The following is a 20,635-nucleotide window of genomic DNA, read 5'->3' on the forward strand; positions in this document are numbered from 1 at the left end:
CTATTTTTTTCTAAACTGAGGACCTGATGGCTTTGATCTTTTCTTGTCCATCTTCCATTGGTTTTAATTTTGCACTCCAGTATGAACACAGATCCCCCAACTCGAGGATCACCACAACATAACCTAATAAACCTACACCTTAGTTCACTTTGTCTAGGGTTTATTTCGAGGATTTCGCACAACCCAGGATTCAAATCATGAATACATAATGGGCTTGAATTTACAACATTATGAATGAAATGTGCTCTACTTGGAAGCAGCCGGCCCCTCCCCTTTCGACGGGTTGTGTGTGAGACTTTAAATCATCAAACTGTAAATTTTAAATTTTAAATTGTTATTGATCCCTTTATCCCGAGTCCTAAAGTGTATATTTATTTTCTTACCCTTCTTATATTTATTGTTTGTTTACTTGCACTGCTGTAACTGGAGCCTCGTCGTCTCGTCTCTCTATAAACTGGACTGTATGTAGCGGAGATGACAATAAAGTTTACTTTGACTTCAGCAGCGAGCAGGCGCACAGAGGGCTCTCGCGCTCACTTTATAGAATTTCGAAAAAACATCGGTGCAAATTATAAGTCTGTATTATAATGTCTGGTGTTTTCGTGTTTGTTAGTTTGTTTTTATTTTTTCTTATTTTGTGAGTTAGTTATTAGATGCTGCTCCAGCCAACCAAAGAATCTCCCGCCCTCTCCTCCCTGTGCCGCAAGCAGCAGGCGCAGCTCGCAAACGGAGGGCGCCCTTACTCCCAGCAAATGGGCAGCAGAAAACCAATCGGTGCCTGTACCATTCCCAATATGCGCTGGCATGACGTCGGGGCAGAATGGGTACGAGCAATTTTTTTATTTTTATTTTTTGCCCATGTGCGTGATGCCGCCCCCCACCATGATGCCGCCCCGGGCAACCGCCCGTGTCGCCTGTATCAAAAACCGCTACTGCATGAGGTTATACTTGCAAATTAACAAATTAACACTAAAACTATAAAATAATATCTATATATATATGTTCTCATAATGAGTAATGTCAAAAGCCAAATGATAGAGGCAAAGCATTCCACAACCTGAGTGCCACCACTCTAAAGGATCTATCTCCTCTGGTGATTCCATCATCTCTTCAGTTCATCTCAATCAGAGGCTGTAATGTTCTGTTCTGTATTGCACTGCCCGAATCAAAAACAGTCTTAGAATTGCGTCGTTTTCTTTTGTAGGTGATATAAGCAACTTCAGCAACAAGAATCAGAATTAAAACTATCAGACCAACTATCAGTCCAACAGATCCAACAGATCCATCCATTCCATCGTTTCCTGGTTGATCTGCAGGTGAGAAAAAGGGGTAAGGTGTCAGCTGTCAGGTAGGGGACAAATGCCGAACAGAACAGAATCCATTTCCTTCTCTAGTGCATAAGATTAGGTTAAAAAAAGAAAAGGTTCGAATGTGTAGAAAGTGTGAAAATTTGCATAACAGTGTTTTTTTTTCTGTCCTCTTTCATTTAAAAACTAAAAACTGACTAAAGCTGCAGCTGTCATATGGTTGTTGAAAATGGCTATTAAAAAACAAACAAACAAAAACAAAGGCTGTCCCAATTTGAAGGCTGCTCCAAATGCGTCCTTCATTTCCCCAGATTTGAAGGATGGGTCAGCTGTATCCATCGTGGCCCAACCTGTCCCAGAATTCATAGCGCCGCCCAGCAAATTCAGTTTTCCAACAGTGTCGGCAGCTACTTAGTTTTAAAATTATTCTTTCTGTGTCACAAAATAAACATTTAACATATTTTCAGGCAAGAATGTAGCTGTGTAAACTTCAAATATCTGCTCAATTTATTAACAAATCATATATTTGCAAAAGTGCTCTGATATTTTTGGAGACGTCTATTACTCACTGTTAGGTTTTGTAATGTTGATTGTCATTTATGCTTAGAAATATCTACTTATATATGCTTAGAGTTTTATAATTAGTCTTAGATTGGTAGAGGTGTTTAAATAATTGTGTAGTGATAGGATGTGTCATCCTTAATAGTCTGCAAAGGCTTGGTGTGCATTCCAGAGTGTTCTGGAATCCACACCTACATCCTGGGAGCGTGGGAGAGGTCGTACCTTGTTTTATTGTTTTATGGTAGGATAAACGTGGCTATATCTGTTTTAGGCTAAGTGCTAGACTTTCCAGACCAGTAGGTTTAGGGAAGTCATTTATGGGGTCACACTCTGACCACACACACACACACACACACACACACAGGCAAGGTACTCTTTGTTTGTATATAGGCGGCGTATGTTAATGAACCTATGCATATTCATGTAACCTCAATAAAAGAGCAGTGTTACGGGGGAGCGGACGAGAGCAACTGGGGTCAAGCGAAGGAACGGCGTTTGTCCGGTTCTCTCCCGTGCACGAGAAACATGAAGATCTTTGCCTACTTCGTGTCTTGCTTTGCTGTGTAATTATATTGTCTTCAACGTTCCAGCGAATAGGTTTAAGCTACAAACCTATCATTAATTGGTCCTTCGATCCCTGGAGTCGACATTCACCGAGGGGAGAAGAGACACACTGAAAGACTGACGTCAGCCAGGAAGTTCCTGTGGATTAACTGTCTGTCTTTCCTCCTCGATGAATGACGATCGGCGGGATCCGAGGCTGATATTACACGCTAAGCAACACCAAGTAACTTCCTAGAGCCCGACTCTATAACCGTGTGGTTGTGCAGTCTCCGCCACTTTGTGAGGCGTTGAGAAGTTCGCTACTTTGTGGAGCGATAAGTGAGTTTTTCGCTGCTTTGTGGAGCGATAACTGAGTTCCTCGCTGCTTTGTGGAGCGAGAGGTGAGTTCTCCGCCGCTTTGTGGGGCGTTGAGAAGTTCCGCGGGGTCCAGACTGTGCTGGACAATAGGCCTATTTTGTGTTGTTGTTGCTGTTGTGTTTGAGTGTGTTTGTGTGAGTGGGTGCGGAGCAGAACACGTGGTCTGTGACACAGGCTCTTGTTGTTATCATGGGTTCCTAAGCAACCAAGAGTGCGTCAGAGGGTGACAGACGTTTATGTTGGACTTCGCTCCTGGCAGCGCAAAGTATTTAGTATTAGTAGTATTTTTTTTAAAAGAGAGCGACGGCTCCTTAGCTGCGCGGGTTCACGCGAGCACGGTCGCGCGGGTTTCACGCGGACCTGAGCCGTGCGGTTAATCGCAGGCTTATAAACAAAAGAGAGCGACGCCTATGCCGTGCGGGTTCACGCAGGCTGGGGAAAGTTAAAGGCCTATTTGTGTTGTTTGTGTACGTCTGTGTCAGTTGTTAAAAGTAATCTGCATTAATCTTAGGGTTGCTCAAATTCGGTACAATGACATATGAGATGAAGTGATATAGGTAAATATTTTAACTAATTACGCGCATAGAGGCACTTGACCTGTCTGAAAAACTGTCATCCTAATATGAGCCATTGTTGAGATATAGAGCACACCTATGAAAACAACTAATATGCTGAACCCTGTATGAAACATCTAAAAGTACATGATGGAGAAGCTGAATTGAATATGAAAGTGCAAGTCTTTGCCACTGTGGGGCAAAGCACGCAACCACTGTGTGAGGTTGCGTTGTGGTCTCTTCTGAGCTGATGAGCAAGCTACACATTGTCAGATCAGGAGCTGGCTGAGAACTCTTCAAAGAGAGGGAAACAGAACCATGATAACTGTGATAACTGGAGTGTGCAGCGTTTCCGTGAGTTCAGTTTCTTCTTTCAGATGCGCAGCAGTTTTCCTGCATCTTGACTCGTGTGTAGAGTGTTCATAGCATCAGCATCATGTTTTTGTTTATTTGTTTTGTTGGGTTGAAAAATAATTAAATAAACTTGTGATCATATTTATGGATCACCATGGCACATGCCATTGGCCGAACTAAAACCACTCTGCACAGATGATGGGTGATCACCGCAGAGCTGGGATGTTTTTGAAAATGTTAATTTCTCTTTTGACTATTAACAATTCATTTGTTTGCTCGTAGGATGCAGTTTGCCATTGGATGAGATCAATGAGGACTGGGATAACTGCTAATACATTTGTTAAACTGTGTACTTTTACAGTAATTTAGGGTGATTGACATATGCTGTGTATAAAAATGTTTGCATTTACACTGTCAGACATGAGGTGATCATAACTGGGAACTTTTCTAGCATAAAGGTCAAAAAGGAGGGAATGTTAGGCTTTGTAATGTTGATTGTCATTTATGCTTAGAAATATCTACTTATATATGCTTAGAGTTTTATAATTAGTCTTAGATTGGTAGAGGTGTTTAAATAATTGTGTAGTGATAGGATGTGTCATCCTTAATAGTCTGCAAAGGCTTGGTGTGCATTCCAGAGTGTTCTGGAATCCACACCTACATCCTGGGAGCGTGGGAGAGGTCGTACCTTCTCTTATTGTTTTATGGTAGGATAAACGTGGCTATATCTGTTTTAGGCTAAGTGCTAGACTTTCCAGACCAGTAGGTTTAGGGAAGTCATTTATGGGGTCACACTCTGACCACACACACACACACACACACACACACACACACACACACACAGGCAAGGTACTCTTTGTTTGTATATAGGCGGCGTATGTTAATGAACCTATGCATATTCATGTAACCTCAATAAAAGAGCAGTGTTACGGGGGAGCGGACGAGAGCAACTGGGGTCAAGCGAAGGAACGGCGTTTGTCCGGTTCTCTCCCGTGCACGAGAAACATGAAGATCTTTGCCTACTTCGTGTCTTGCTTTGCTGTGTAATTACATTGTCTTCAACGTTCCAGCGAATAGGTTTAAGCTACAAACCTATCACTCACCAGCTCAATAGCTTACTGGGAGGTCAAGGCTCACTAGAGCCGGTGACAACAGTGAACTCCCGGCACATCGTTTTTAAACTGTCCACGGTGTTTCACTACTCAGATTAAACATGATATAGAAATCACTTAGATAACAAATTATTTATTGTTTGGCCTTTTTTCAGTGTTTTATTTTTCCCAATGTAAATCTGTCTGGCTGAAATTAAAGTTATAGTTTTCACACAGCTGAATAAACGCCAAACAGAAAACTGATGAACAGAAGTGTGAGATGGTTGAGAATTTACTCCAATGTCCTGTTATATTTTAGATAGCAAGGAGCAGACGGCCGAGTTTATTAAGCTCCACTGAGACAGCTGGTGACACAAATCAGAAGGGTGCGGCCTAGAAATTGGGACACAGTTATGTAAAGCCATAACCAATTGGCTAGTGCAGTATACAGAAACATCTTTGCCAAGTATGGCTGGAGGTCCCAAGGTCAAAATGAGAGACACCCCCTTGGGTGGCGGAGAATGACCGAGCTAAGATCCTGTGGGACTTCCAGATACAGATGGAGAAGCTGGTGGTGGCTAACCAACCAGACATAATGATGGTAGATAAGCAACAGAAAATGGCCGTAGTGATCGATGTAGTGATCCTGAATGACAGCAACATCAGGAAGAAGGAACATGGGAAGCTTGAGGAATGCCAGGGGCTCAGAGAAGAGCTCGAGAAGGTGTAGAGGGTGAAGGTAACAGTGGTATCAGTGATAATCAGAGCACTAGGTGCGGTGACTCCCAAGCTAGGCTCCAGTGGCTCCGGCAGATCCCAGGAACAACATCGGAGATCTCACAATCCTAGGAACAGCTAAGATACTGCGCAGGATCCTCAAGCTCCGAGGCCTCTGGTAGAGGACCTGAGCTTTAAGGAATTTTGTAATGAATGTGTGTGTGTGTGTGTGTCCCTTTCACAAAGCGAAAACTCTGAGTTAAGGCTCAACACAGCTCACTGAGACATTAGTCTAACTCTTTAGTTCATGTCTCAGTTATCCATAAACAAACACACCCCAAAAACAAAGGAAGAGCTTCACCTTTGAACGCACACTGAACTCTATTCACCCACCTGGAGTATCAACACTGAGGTACATGCTGCTGATGGGATCGGTCTTCCGATTAGCTCTCTTCCTCCGGTTTGTTCCTTCCATGAAGACACGACACTCATAAGTTCCATCATCATCAGTGTTCACATTCTTCAGAATCAAAGACACATCTCCATCCTTCATCTGTCTGTCCTGCAGATCCACCCGGTTCTTAAAAGATGGATGCTGGTCGTCTGGAACAAAGTCACCATCCCGGTACAAAAGAACATGTTCAAACCACAAGTCAGCTCTGCGCCACTCTACAACTGTGATGATGTTGTTGTTTGGAGCTTTACATCTCAGAGTGACGTTCTGTCCAGACTCAGCTGTGATTATGTTTTCTGGGACTAAAAGAAGAAACAACACAGAGCAGAGAGGTTAAAGGTCAAAGTACAATTATGATCAGAATGATTGACTTTAAATATTTTTTATTTCCTTTGACATTTGAGTTTTTAGTCATGTTGGATTTAATGAACCTCTGAACATCCAGCAGGTCACCAGTGACCCACTGAGGGGGGATTTTAGCCTCATGCTAAACATGTAAAGTGTCAGAAACTACAAGATGTTAGCTTCCACAGAACAACAACATGTGCTGATAATAAGTGAACATAATGTGTGAGAGAAAGCAGCCTCTCATTATAAGACACTGTGAGTCTCTGCTGCCTTTATGGAGCTACAGCTGTTTGTATACACTGAACAAAAAGCTTTGTAGCTGCATACTGACTCCTGAAATGACAACACATCACACTGACACACACATTACACTTCTTTGTCTCTGACACAGCTGGATTACAGATGTTTCCACCCAGCCTCGTGTCTCCTTCACACACACAGACAAACTGAATCCAGATGAAAATAATCCTCCTGTACTTCTTGTTATCTCGGAGAGAAACTCAGTTTAGTTCAATCTCACCTGCAGAGACGAAGACAAGGACAAACAGCAAAGTGCAGCAGAGCAGCGCCAGTGTAATTACTTACTTATCTTAGAATGTTATAAATGTGTGAATATGTAGTCTAAGTCAGCGGTCTCCAACCTTTTTTGCGCCACGGACCGGTTTGTGCCCGACAATATTTTCATGGACCGGCCTTTAAGGTGTCGCGGATAAATACAACAAAATAAAACTAGTACCGGTACCGAATAAAAGAAGATATATTAATAACACACGTGAAAAGACCCAGGAAAACTGAGTTAATGATAAAAACAATAACAAAATAACGCTGAAAACCGATAAAAACCCTGAAAACTATAAATTTCACACCTGAGCGTCTACTCTCGCGGCCCGATACCAAACGACTCACGGACCGGTACCGGTCTGAGGCCCGGGGGTTGGGGGCTGGTCTATGTGACTAACAGAGAACCTGAGTCTAAACCTGATCAGATGAAGTGTGAGGTTGTGAGAAAGTCTCTGACTGCATTCACAGATGTGTCCTTTCAGCTGCTCGCTCTGATCCAACCTTTGGTCTCTAAGAAGAGGCTTCAGGGAGACGTTTGCTACGTTGGACTGTAGGACCATCAGAAATGTGTGCAGTAACAAAGCAGGCAGCACTGAAAGCAGCTCTAAGTGTTTGTGTTGTTCAATGATTTGTGCACAACAACAAAAATGGGACCTCTCTCATCCATCAGTCACCATGTGGACATTTTTCTGACACACTTTGAAGCTGATGGACGTTTTGTGTCTGCACTAAGTACGTTTTCACAGCTATGGCACCGGCAGGATTCACTTTCACAGACTCACAACCACCAGCTTCACCCCTCCCCTCCCCCTCCAGCTGTAGGCTTTAACATTGAGTTTCTCCACACATGTTTACAGACGAGTTAGAGAGCAAGAGAAGAAGAGACGGATTCATAAATGTCTTTGTTTCTGCTCTAACCTTACCCAAACAATGCTGCTCTACAACTCTAGACTACCAGCCACAAAGACAACAGCTGGAGAAACATCTGTCTACCTCTGACATCCACCAGCTCATCCATACAACAAACACACATCAACAACCAGGAAGCAGCTTCACCTCTGATCACACACACACTCAACTCTACTCACTCACCTGGAGGAACAACACGAAGGTGGATGATGCTGATGAGCGTCATAGGTTGTCTGATTCCCTGAATAGCCCGACACTCGTATGTTCCAGCATCATTAATCGTCACATTCTTCAGAATCAAAGACACGTCTCCATCCTTCATCTGTCTGTCCTGCAGATCCACCCGGTTCTTAAAAGATGGATGCTGGTTGCGTGGCTCAAAGTGCCCATCCCGGTACAAAAGCACATATTCATCTCCCAGGTTAGTTCTGCTCCACAGTAGAACTACAATGTTGTTGTTTTGAACTCTACATGTCAGCCTGACGTCCTGTCCAGACTCAGCTGTGATGATTTTCTGGTCTGAAAGAGGAAACAACAAAGAGCAGAGAGGTTAAAGGTCAAAGTACAACTGTTCAACAGCCTCTTTTGTGTCTGTCACATCTGGATTACAGATGTTATGTCTACGCAGACTCAGTCTTGTTTCGCCGTCACACAGACAAACTAAATCAATAAGAAACTAATTCTTAGAGAAATATAATCAGCATGTAAACCAGACTGAGACTCTTTATCTCAGAAATAAACTCAGTTTAGTTTCTATCAGTTAAATCTCACCTGCAGAGACGAACACGACAAACATCAGCGTGGAGCAGAGAGACGCAGTTACAGCAGACATGTCCGTGTTCTCTGTTTCTGCTCATCGGACTCTTAGTTTGTTCTGAGTCTGTTGGTATTTTCACTGAACAACTGAACCTGAGTTTAAACCTGAACAGTGCAGATTAAATTTAAGGTTTAAATAAAGTTAAAGCTGCGGTTAAAACTCTTCCATGTCTCGTGAGGACGTGGCGTTAGAGTGACGTTTGGTAGGTTGGGCTGAGGATGCGCAGAGAAGTGCGTCACAACAAACGAGGCGAAGTGGAAAAGTTTTAGTGTTCAGTTGTTGAACGATCTCCACAGAACAAAATCAGAACCTCTCATGTGTCGTCATGTAGGAACAGTTTGTGTTACAGTCGCTGAAGCAGAAGAACGTTTTGTTTCTGACGGCAGTTTGATTCTCGTTTCATCGTCTCAAACAGAAAAACTGAAACTATGAAAATAAGTCTCAGGGAAATATTTGTCTCTTGAGAACAAATAATAATTATGCAGCCAAAACTTCCTGGTTTATCTCAGAGTTAAATCTCACAACAAACATCAAAGTGTAGCAGAGTGACGCAGTTACAGCTGATAATCACAGATTACGGTAACAGATCTCAGCCGCTTCCTCCATTTTGCACAGAGCAGCAGACTGGTAAAAAAAAAAAAAAAAGAAGAAGAAGAAAGAAAATGCGCAGCACCAAAAAGAGGCGATTAAAAGTGACTGTGACTGCTGTTCTTTAACCAGTAACACAGAATTAAGTCGTGTCCTGGCAACAGAATTTAATATTCAGAATATACAGCAGAAACACAGAAAGACGGAGTGACCCCACCCAGTTTCTCCACACACAGACACAGACAGACTGAACCAATATGAAAGTAACTCTACTGCCAACTGGTTGTCTCACAGGAAAATGCAATTTGTTCTTAGAAAGGTTAAATTATAAAATCTCACCTGCAGAGACGAACACGACAAACATCAAAGTGGAGCAGAGTGACGCAGTTACAGCAGACATGTCCGTGTTCTCTGTTTCTGCTCATCGGACTCTTAGTTTGTTCTGAGTCTGTTGGTATTTTCACTGAACAACTGAACCTGAGTTAAAACCTGAACACAGCAGATTAAATTTAAGGTTTAAATAAAGTTTAAAGTGTTGTCGTTCAGCCACAAGCTTGTACGCAACACCCTTCGCTTAAGGGTGCAGTATTTGAGTGACGCTTGGTAGGTTGGACGATCATAAAGTGCGTCATAACGAAAGCGATTAAATCTAAAGCAGGTATACGTATTTAACACAGAACAACAAAACATAACTTATCTCATCACCAATCATCAGCTACATACTAAAGACAATCATCAGCCAAAGTGACATCACTGGCAGACCATAGAATCTGTCCCCCCGCTGTGGGCTGATCCTGCGAGATTGTGGCAGAAAGACTTAAAAATATAAAGCTCAAGAGCGGTTGCTAATCATAATCTTAAAGATATGTAAATTAAAATACTAGATTGGGGGCGGGGGTGTACAGATGGCAGTGTGGAGTAAAATAAGAACAGGTATTGCGAGTCATTCCGGGGGTGGGGGGGCTCATGTTTAGAAAAAGCAGTGATACGGATCCGTCAAAGTGAGCTCGTTAAGAAGCAGCAGGATCTTCTTAAAAACCACTTCAAGCAGGAAAATCCTTGTACCGTGGACATAGTTAAAGCAAAAATAAAACGGTTCAAAACAAGAAAGATGGTGCCACAAAACACAGAGAGGAATGTGAAACGTGAAATAAGACAATGCAACCGCTGTAAAAAGACACCCTCTCACAGCAAAAACCTGTGCCCAGCCAAAGAGGTATTCTGCAGTCAGTGTAAAAAGAAAGATCAGGCAGTAGGGAGTGACAGTGCAGAGAGGGAGGTAGCATTTTTGGGAACAGTAGACTCAGATAGAACTGAGGATGCGTGGATGACTAAAATAAAAATTAACAATGTAGACTGTTGGCCCAAAATTGACACAGGAGCCGATGTAACCGTCTTGCCTGAAAAAGAGTACAACACCCAAGCACAAAAACCACAGCTGCAACACACAGATCTGAAACTGTATGGTGCAGGAATGTCTCCACTAGCAGTTAGAGGGAAATTTACAGCTAACCTGAGCACTCCGAACAAAACTACAGTACAGTATGTACATATACTAGTACATTACAGTACTGATAATTACACGCACCCCACTTTACAGTTATTTATTTGTAAGAAAAAAATGTTTGGAATCATATATAATTTTCGTTCCACTTCTCACGTGTTCACCACTTTGTGTTGGTCTTTCACGTGGAATTCAAATAAAATTGATTCATGTTTGTGGCTGTACTGTGACAAAATGTGGGAAAGTTCAAGGGGACCGAATACTTATGCAAGCCACTGTATGTAGTAGTCAGAGTCAGAGAGACTTTATTTATCCCTGTTACGCCCTGGCTCTGTTAGGCGACAGGGGAGGTAACATAAATGAGCCCAGAGACAGGGTCAAAGAAACCCCACAAGGTTTATTACCACAACTGAAAACCGTTAGTGAAACGACTCACTAGGCAATGATGCAAGTTCAACAAACCAAAAAAACCCCAACTCATATATTCAAATAACACAAGAACACTAATAGAACACTACTCATTTCACAGGCGGCAACTCAAAAACAGAGGTTCAAAAGGCTGCAGTACACAGTCATGGTGTTTGGCATGTGCAACACTCCCGCCACCTTCCAGAGGCTGGTAAATAAAGTCCTCCGTGGCCTGTCCAACTGCAGTGCCTTCCTAGATGATCTAGTAGCTTATACTGAAACATGGCAAGATCATTTGAAAACTCTATGCCACGTATTTTACCGTTTGGCTCAAGCTACTCCATCTCTAGAATGGCCCAGGCACGAGGCACGAGAATATCCAAAGTACAGTACTTTCTCTGAAATGGTACAGTGCTTTGGGCTGTGAGGTGGAGGAGGAAGAGTGAGGATGACCTAGAGTAAGAATCTCTTGAAATGTTTGCGTCACCTCTTACAGTTTCCTTGTAATATCAGTGTGGGGGGGGTGTGGTTTGCTGGCTTGCTGCACAGGAGGGGTGACACAGTGAGCTCTCTTGGCGGAACGGAGGCGTACAGGTGTACAGGACTGTTTTAATGAGGGAGATGTGTTTTATGTGTGCCCGCAGTGAGAAGGAGCAGATGATGCTGGGAGAGACCCGGAGTGGCTGCGTCCGAGACGGGTGCCAAAAACCACATATTCCCAATAAAAGACAGTCTAAGCATAAACCAGTTGTGTGTGTGTGGTCCTGTGTTACAATCAGATAGATAGATAGATAGAAAAATACCTATAATAATGTACAACGCGTTATGGAATATGCTTCTGCTGTGAGGTCCTGCATGTCTTTATGCAATTAATCACTGGACAGCTGAACAGGTATGTTTTTACATAATATTATATTAGGTAAATTTTCTTATACATTTTTGACCTGAGTGTAGAATTGATTGTGAACTGGAAAGGGAGAATGGAAGTAAACACATGATGCATTTAAGGTTATCCTGTTCATGTTTTTATTTAAGAAGAGAATTTGTTCCACTGTTCGATGGCAGAGTCTGTTTCTTTTCGTGGAGATAATTTCTCCTGCCTTAAAGAAAATTCCCTCACATGGAACAGAAGAGGCTGAAGTGCACAGAAACTGTAGAAATGCAGGTATACGGTCTTCCTGGGTCTTGCAGACTATCAGCTAAAAAGAATAAACACATTTAAAATTTTTAAATTGCTGTACATTTTGTAGAATAACATTTAAATATCATTTTAAATAAAAGGTTTTTTTTTATTATTATATTACATTTAAAGAGTCAAATGGTAGTTTTTCTAAAGTTATTTGATGATATTTATGTTATGAAAATGCAGATTTTTGTTTTGTTAAGAAATTTTAAGTTTTTCACGGTTTCAGATAAAATAAACACACAATACAAAAGTAAACAACAAGAACAGAAACCTAGCAAACCCACCCAATTGACCAAAATTAACTCAAAATACTCGGACACACGACAGAACCTCCTCTCTTCCTCGCTGGCTCCATATTTTTCAGTGTAATGATCAGTAGTTAAATACTCCACAAATCCAGCGAATGATTCACTTCCCCATAAACCATTGAATCTGGTACCGAAGTAGTTAATTTCCTAAATGAATCTTCGGACGTCACTGATCACGTGACTCTGGCCAAACGAATCAAGTCTCGACACAGTGCTTCCGAAGCGGCGTGTTTTTTGTTTTTTTTTGACACACGCACCGGAGCGTCAGCTTCAAGTGGACCTGGCGGAAGAAAGTTAGAGGTGTCAGACTTTAAGCTTTATTTAAACCTTTAAATCGGATTTTAAATTCAGGTTCTGTTATTTAGTGAAAATACCAACAAACTCAGAGATTTAGAACAAACTCAGAGTTGGACCATCATGACACGGACATGTCTTCTGTAACTGCATCCCTCTGCTCGACATTGCTTTTTGTCGGAGTCTTCGTGTTTGTCTCTGCAGGTGAGATTGAACTATTAGAAACTGTTTAGTTCTAAGATTAAGATAAATAAAAAGTATCGTGCAGGTTTAAATAAAATAATAATAAATAATAGTAATAAATTTACATTTATCTAAGAATTATATTTATATTGTTTTAGTTTGTCTGTTTAACGGGGCCACTATACGCTGGGGCAAAAGGGTTGTGCCAAACTAGGTATCCCCGACAGAATTTGTTTCCCCTCTCTCTGATCTCCTAAAAACTCCCTGAACCGGTTGTAGGTTGTCAATGTAAAGTTGTTGATGCACCTCTATTACATCATTAACTCTCCAAATGTCCATATCAACCTAAGAGAAGCTGTCATGTTCTTCATGGCCCACAAGGAAGGTAGATTTCAGTACAGGAATGACATGAGTTGCAAATTAACTTGAACCAGCCTAAAGAAAATCATCAACGTGATAACTCTGGTAATCTCAGATTGTTCATTTTGCCAAGAAAACACTGTGGGATCAACCTGTGATATTTTTACCACCAGTGTTCAGCATAATGTCTTATTGTACCAATAAAGTGAAGCATCTGCAAGTCCATACACACACTTTTTTGATTTTTTGATTTCCATAGAACATTGTCCTTGCCAGCTTCAGGTGGGGGGCGAATATAACTGTCTCTCGACAGTTATATTGTTTCGTATATACATATGTTATATTGTTACATATATAATTCAAAAAGGCAGATTTAATGTCCATTGAATTAACTTTCCACTTGTTTTGACATATCACAACTACCACCAGTCTGATGGACTCAGATCCACATGTTGGAGAGTGTTGGAGTTGAAGATCTAGATCAGATCATAATTGTACTTTGACCTTTAACCTCTCTGCTCTGTGTTGTTTCCTCTTTCAGACCAGAAAAACATCACAGCTAAGTCTGGACAGAACGTCCCTCTGACATGTCGAGCTCCAAACAACAAGATCATGGTTGTAAAGTGGAGAAGAGATGACCTGGGAGATAAATATGTGCTTTTGTACCAGGATGGGACGTGTGATCCAGAAAACCAGCATCCATCTTTTAAGACGCGGGTGGATCTGCAGGACAGACAGATGAAGGATGGAGACGTGTCTTTGATTCTGAAGGATGTGACGATTAATGACACTGGAACATACGAGTGTCGTGTTCTCATGAAAGATACAAGCTCATGGAAGCTCAACTTGATCCACCTTCGTGTTGATCCTCCAGGTGAGTGAGTAGAGTTGAGTGTGTGTGTGATCAGAGGTGAAGCTGCTTCCTGGTTGTTGATGTGTGTTTGTTGTATGGATGAGCTGGTGGATGTCAGAGGTAGACAGATGTTTCTCCAGCTGTTGTCTTTGTGGCTGGTAGTCTAGAGTTGTAGAGCAGCATTGTTTGGGTAAGGTTAGAGCAGAAACAAAGACATTTATGAATCCGTCTCTTCTTCTCTTGCTCTCTAACTCGTCTGTAAACATGTGTGGGGAAACTCAATGTTAAAGGCTACAGCTGGAGGGGGAGGGGAGGGGTGAAGCTGGTGGTTGTGAGTCTGTGAAAGTGAATCCTGCCGGTGCCATAGCTGGTGAAAACGTACTTAGTGCAGACACAAAACGTCCATCAGCTTCAAAGTGTGTCAGAAAAATGTCCACATGGTGACTGATGGATGAGAGAGGTCCCATTTTTGTTGTTGTGCACAAATCATTGAACAACACAAACACTTAAATTTCAGTTAGAGATTACAGTTATTACTCATCTTGCACTTCAACCACTTCATCACAGTTTGGAATTCTGATATAAATCAAAGGCAATCATAAAAATATTCAGACATATTTAACAGGAAGATAAATATACACAGCAGAGTTGATTTCATTTCAAAGATAACATATTCTAGTTGCTGAACATATGATTGTTTAGCATGGGGCTAAAACTGTAAGTGATTCACTGGTGACCTGCTGGATGGTAACAGGTTAAAGATTTTAATCTGTCCAAATGTTTGTGATATTTTATATTTTTATCTGAGAGTGTATAAACTTAAATAGTTTTGCTTGGCTTGTATTTATCTTGATACATTGCTGTCATTATATTATATGGTATATACTGGTGGATTTTATGTCTTTCATTTAAAAACTGACCAAAACTGAAACCGTGCAACTCAGTGATTCTCAAACTTTTTACATCATTCCCCACATGGCCCCATGTAAACAAAACAATGACAGAAAAGCCTAGCTGCAACTTTATTTATTCAAACTCATTCACAATGAATCAGTAATTTTTGTTTTAAACAAACAACTTGCAAACAACTATTCTATTCTATATGTATTCTGCTTCATTAGTCTGCACCACTTCATCAAAAAAGCAGCAAGTTAAACAGAATGTGAATATTGCCAAATATGGAAAAATAAAGTTCAGTCTTTGTCTTATAAAAAAAAAGGAAAAAAATCTAGAAACTTGGGAACAGAGATGAAAAATATATGATTTATTGAGAGTTTAATATTATTCACTCTTAGTGGTTGCAGTCAGCCAGGTTTTGACTGCAGAGCTGTGGTGGGGTCCAACTGTAATAAACACTGTCACCTCTTCTGATTAAAAAGAATACTTTTTTCATGGTTGAGAGCATCTTGAAACCTGATCTTTGTATTTTAAACTTATTCTCACTCAATCCTATAAAAGTCACAATCCACAGTTTGTGTAACAGCTGCGTTATGAATATTTACAGAACTTAATTCAGTAATTATGTAAAGTATTGATCACACTGAGCACACAAACATCTGGAAGCTGTTGTTGCAAAGTCATCTTTTAGCTGCAATTCTGAAATTAGGAAAGCAGTTTATCACACAACTGTTATACAAAGCACCGTTTGATGCTTTGTATAACAGTTGTGTGTGTGTACAAAGTATAGTTTGGTTGTCTTGATGCATTCTCAATCATCCAGGGAAGCAAATCTCCAAAAGTTGATTCTGTTCATCTGGACGTAGCATTTTGTTCAGCTCATTGTTCCTTCAGTGGGCTGGTTTCAGTCATTATTCAAATGTTCTTTATAAGTTTGGGAAAACCTGCAGTCAGCTGAGACTGAAGAAGTCACTTGGATGAGTGACGAAACGTTTCTCCCACAAAACGCTACGTCCAGATGAACAGAATAAACTTTTGGAGATATAGTTTGGTTGGTGTGACAAAAGGAGGATAAAAGGAGGTTCTGGCCCACAGCTTTAGCTTCCAATTAATAAAGTGGGGCTCAGGCAGGCTTCTCTACAAGGTAAGGCCTCACTAACATAAACCAAATGTTTATTAATTAATTTAGAAGATACCTTAAAAGCCAATCTAGGACAAAAAGAGTCCAATAAAATCAATTTCTAAAAGTCCAAAGGGTTAGAATTTGCTCTCTACCCTTCAAGACCACTAATTTAATCAAAAAGGCTCCATTTGGGCCCAATTCAGCCTCTTTTCCCTTACGTTTCACAGCTTGCTGCTGCTTCATCAGAGGGAGTCACAGCAGAGAATGAACAGGTGTGTTAATGAAGCTCCAGGAGGTGGGAGCTCAGTCCCACCTCCTGGAGCTTGTTGGTTCATACCACTTTGGGTGTTACTTAGGTATCCCATCTGCCTGAATGAATGTGAAAAAAATAACCAAACCAATAAAAGACAAAATAAGAAAACAAAATCTGAATCACAGGTTCAAGTGTTTCAGCCTCGAGACTCGATGATTTGACCTTCCAAAAGTCTCAGACATGTTTTAATGAGCTCTCACACATTTGCAGCCAAACAGGTCTAATTATATAGAACAGCTGGATGAACCCAACATGACCTCTGACCCTAAAGGAGCTGTCATTTGAGTTAAATGAGTTGTCAATGGTTGCAGTTTTGGTCAGATCATGTTTGTCCTGTTTTTATAATAGAAAGCACAGAAAAACCACCAAGTTAGTTAAAATTAGACTGACAGCTGACACCTCACACCTGTTTCTCACCTGCAGGAGACACAGAGGATGGAGGGAAGAAGGATGGACATGTTGCACTGATCGTTATAGTGGTAGTTGTGGCAGTTATTGTTTTTGTTCTTGGTGTTTGGAGGTTTTGTATCTGGATAAAAAATAAAATAAAAAATAAATATTGTAAAAAGGTTGAAACCCCTATTCAAGTGTCCTATTCAAGTGTAAATGCTGAGAATGAAGATGAGAATCCGTATCAGTCAAACGATCAGTCAGACGATCAGTCAGACGATCAGTCAGACGATCAGTCAGACGATCTGGGGACAGAAACTAACTCTCCTGAATATCCAGCAGACGACTGATGATCATCATGTTCAGACTCAGACCAACAGTGTGTGTCTGTGCTGTCTGTCAGTGACTCTGAACTACAGTTTATTCATCTTCAGGCTGTTCATGAGATTTACTGACACAAAGTCAAACTGTGTTACAAACATACATGAATTTCTGATCTCAGAGTCAGTGAGTGTTTCTGTGTTGGAGCTTCAGCTTCAGCTGTTTGTAAGAACTTGTTCTGTGACAGATGAACAACACAGACCTGAGATCAGCTGCTACACACACTGAAAGAAGTGACAACACAAACGCTGTGTGATGATCTGAGTGTATATGAAGGTCTGTGGATATTAGATTATAATGTCTGAATAATAAATTAAAGAATGAATGTTCACATGCACATTATTATTGCCTCCCCAAAAAAGTCCAGGGAGATAGCCAGTCCAGTCAGCTGTTTGCATTTATTAGGGCTATTGCCCTGTTGTAAACATTTTGTATAAAAATCTTCTCTTTAGCTGGCGTTAGCTTTTTTAAGTTTGAAAATCCAGCTAATTAAAATGAACAGATTGTAAAAACTGTTACAGACTAAGGTATTTTTCTCTTTCTGATCCTGCACTGAGAATCTTTCAGACCTTTTCAACTTGTCTTTAACCCGACGCACTGTTCAGGTCAAATTTCACCTGCTTTGATCTGTGAAAGCAGCAAAATCACCCCAAAATACTTTTGTATACAAAAACCATAATACAAATAAATAAAAATATTTAAAATATTTACAGATTTTTTTACATTGATGCTGTTTTGGGACACGTTTGACTCTTATCTATTCAGATGGATGGATGTGTGAATGTGCTGTATGAATGTTCATACAGAACTTTATAGTCTTTTTAACCAAATTATAAAAACATGAGTACATTACATTAGCACTTGAAAGCACAGCCACCCTCAGTGTGGCATTAATCATTACAGCAGTGAGGACAGTGTTTAATCAGCAGTCAGTGTGATGAACTAAAGCAGCGGTCCCCAAACTTTTTTGTGCCACGGTCCAGTTTATGTCCGACAATATTTTCACAGACAGGCCTTTAAGGTGTCTCGGATAAATAGAACAAAAAAAAAAAAAACAGTACCGGTACCAAAAAAGAAAGATTTATTCTTAACACTTGGGAAAAGACTCAGGGAAACAGAGTTAACTATAAAAATGATATAAAAAAATAACGATAAAAACCCTGAAAACCATAAATTTAACACCTGCACCTCAACTCTCACAGCCCGGTACGAAACGATTCTTGCACCGGTACCGTTCCATGGCCCGGGGGTTGGGGACGGCTGAACTAATGCACTATTTTCTTGTCTGACCAAAGCTTTAAAACTCCATACATCACTACACTGTTAGAGCTTCTGCACCGACTGTTTCAGGCCCAGTTCAAATCATGGTTCTTATTTTATGGCCTGATGGTGTTGAAGCCTCCACCTACATCACTGAACTGCTCCACTCCTTGTGATATTGTACCAAAGAAAAAGGGATTGTGCCTTACAAACCAAACTAGCTACAAAACCTGCACTGTTCTCTCTGTGACCTTGTTTAAGTAGCCCGTTTTTGTATTTGTTGGTTTGCTCAGTTCATGTGTGTCCACTGTACATTCACTGTTTTTGCACATCTCTGTATAATTTTTATTTTTAAGCAGAGAGTTATGAGTGAATTTTTTCAGTGAATTAATGAAATATGAACAGTATGTAAATGTTAATAAAGATTTACATGTATACCTGTTGAATGCTTTTTTTTCATTGTTTTTGTTACAACTGAAACCTGCAATAACCGACAAAACTCTATTTCTGAAGTACCTTTGAGCACTAATAGACATCTTCCTCTGTAACTGAATGCTGTGGGTAAACATGGCTGCTCTTTGACTTTAAGTCTGTGTCTGAAAACGGTTCTTATGTAGAAAACAGTGAATAGATTAGATTATGAAACTATGAACCTGTATCTGCTTTTTGAACAAACTGAGATGGTTTATAGTTATAATAATTAATTAGACATGAGTTTATATGCAGATTGTTTTTGTGTTCAGCTGAAAACTATTATCTTTGACATTTTTCATGGATTCAACCAAATAAAGAAGAACTGTTTTAGTGACAGGCTGCCAGCATCAAAGTGTCTAAAGATAAACTTTAAACTTGGTTTTGTTCCAAGTTATCTTTTAAGTGTTGATACAACACTGTTTCATCCTTTGAGTTAGGAGTGTTTTTATACTTGAGAGATTCATACGCCTTCCTCTGTCAGCTACAAGGACAAAGCTCAATGTCCAAAGAAAAACTTTGAAAGATCTACAGCTTTATGAAAATCTTTCAAACTGCTCCGTCTCCTACCTGACAAACTTGACTGGATTAGTGAAAATTACAGTTTTAAAATAAAGGTAAAAGTCACTGAAGGGAGAACACATCAGGTTTTCATCAGCTTCCTATAAATGTAAATGTTCAGGTTATTTTTCATGCTGTTGTTTCCATTAATGTGTTTATCAGGAGCTCACAGACAGCCATAAGTCAAGGCGTCCTCGTGGTTTAGCTGTGTTTACGGGAACAGTCCATGAATCCTCCGATGATCACACTTCACCTGTCAGCTGGTTACAAATAATCAGAAAGAGGTGAAATTTTCTCCAAGTTCCTCAGAGACTCTTCTTAGGCCCCCTCCTCGAGGCAGAGGTGGTCCTTAAATATGGGGCCTAAGGCTACATCTTTCGCTGTCTTATAATTCTGTGATAGCAGCCATTCCTCTGTGAATGGTATAATTTACATATTAATGATCAAGCTACTGACTTACAGACTTCACATTGTTCATTTAGTGGTCTAGTTTCAGTCATTGCAGATTAGAGTAGATGAAACTTTATTAATCCCTCAGGTGGGTTCCTCCGGGAAATTCAGTTTCCAGTTTCACAGCACCAACAGAAATTGCATGTTACAGATACAACAGAGGGGAATGAGAGTAAGGATATAAGCATAAATACACCATATATACACATATATAAATACATAATATATAATATGGAGAAATAGGATTGCACATTTGCAACCAAATGTACTGTTCATGACGTTGGAGAAACCTGCAGTCAGCTGAGACTGAAGAAGTCACTTGGATGTGTGACGAAATGTTTCTCCCACTGAAAACGCTACATCCAGATAAACAGAACCAACTTTTTGGGACCCTTTTACAATGTTAATCACAATTATTCACAGATGACACACTCAGTGTATTAAACACACTGTGTACAGGGCTGTTTGGTTTATCCACAGATGAAAACGATACAAACTGCTGATCTGTTGA

At 40.5% G+C, this 20,635-nt stretch overlaps 3 protein-coding genes across 3 annotated transcripts in view; 1 reads left to right on the forward strand and 2 right to left on the reverse strand.

Moving 5' to 3' along the window:
* LOC148103302 (polymeric immunoglobulin receptor-like) overlaps window positions 1–20,635 on the reverse strand; it is a 796,664-nt gene that overhangs the window by 279,018 nt on the left and 497,011 nt on the right. The window lies entirely within an intron of this gene.
* On the reverse strand, window positions 1,088–8,780 carry LOC148103315 (V-set and immunoglobulin domain-containing protein 8-like). Its single transcript, XM_087832037.1, has 4 exons — window positions 8,549–8,780; window positions 7,961–8,296; window positions 5,899–6,261; window positions 1,088–1,310 (listed from the first exon to the last, which is right to left on the reverse strand). The coding sequence occupies exons 1-4, from the start codon at window positions 8,607–8,609 to the stop codon at window positions 1,111–1,113; spliced, it is 960 nt and encodes a 319-aa protein (XP_087688163.1). The 5' UTR covers window positions 8,610–8,780; the 3' UTR covers window positions 1,088–1,110.
* LOC118456030 (cell adhesion molecule DSCAM-like) overlaps window positions 13,017–20,635 on the forward strand; it is a 533,233-nt gene continuing 525,614 nt past the window's right edge. Inside the window, exons 1-2 of the mRNA XM_087831802.1 lie at window positions 13,017–13,086; window positions 13,967–14,303. Of these exons, the coding sequence (XP_087687928.1) occupies window positions 13,017–13,086; window positions 13,967–14,303 (407 nt within the window). The remainder of the gene's footprint in view (window positions 13,087–13,966; window positions 14,304–20,635) is intronic.

This window comes from Neolamprologus brichardi, chromosome 3 (genome assembly GCF_056152115.1).
Source record: "Neolamprologus brichardi isolate AB-2024 chromosome 3, ASM5615211v1, whole genome shotgun sequence".
NCBI classification, from domain to species: Eukaryota; Metazoa; Chordata; class Actinopteri; order Cichliformes; family Cichlidae; genus Neolamprologus; species Neolamprologus brichardi.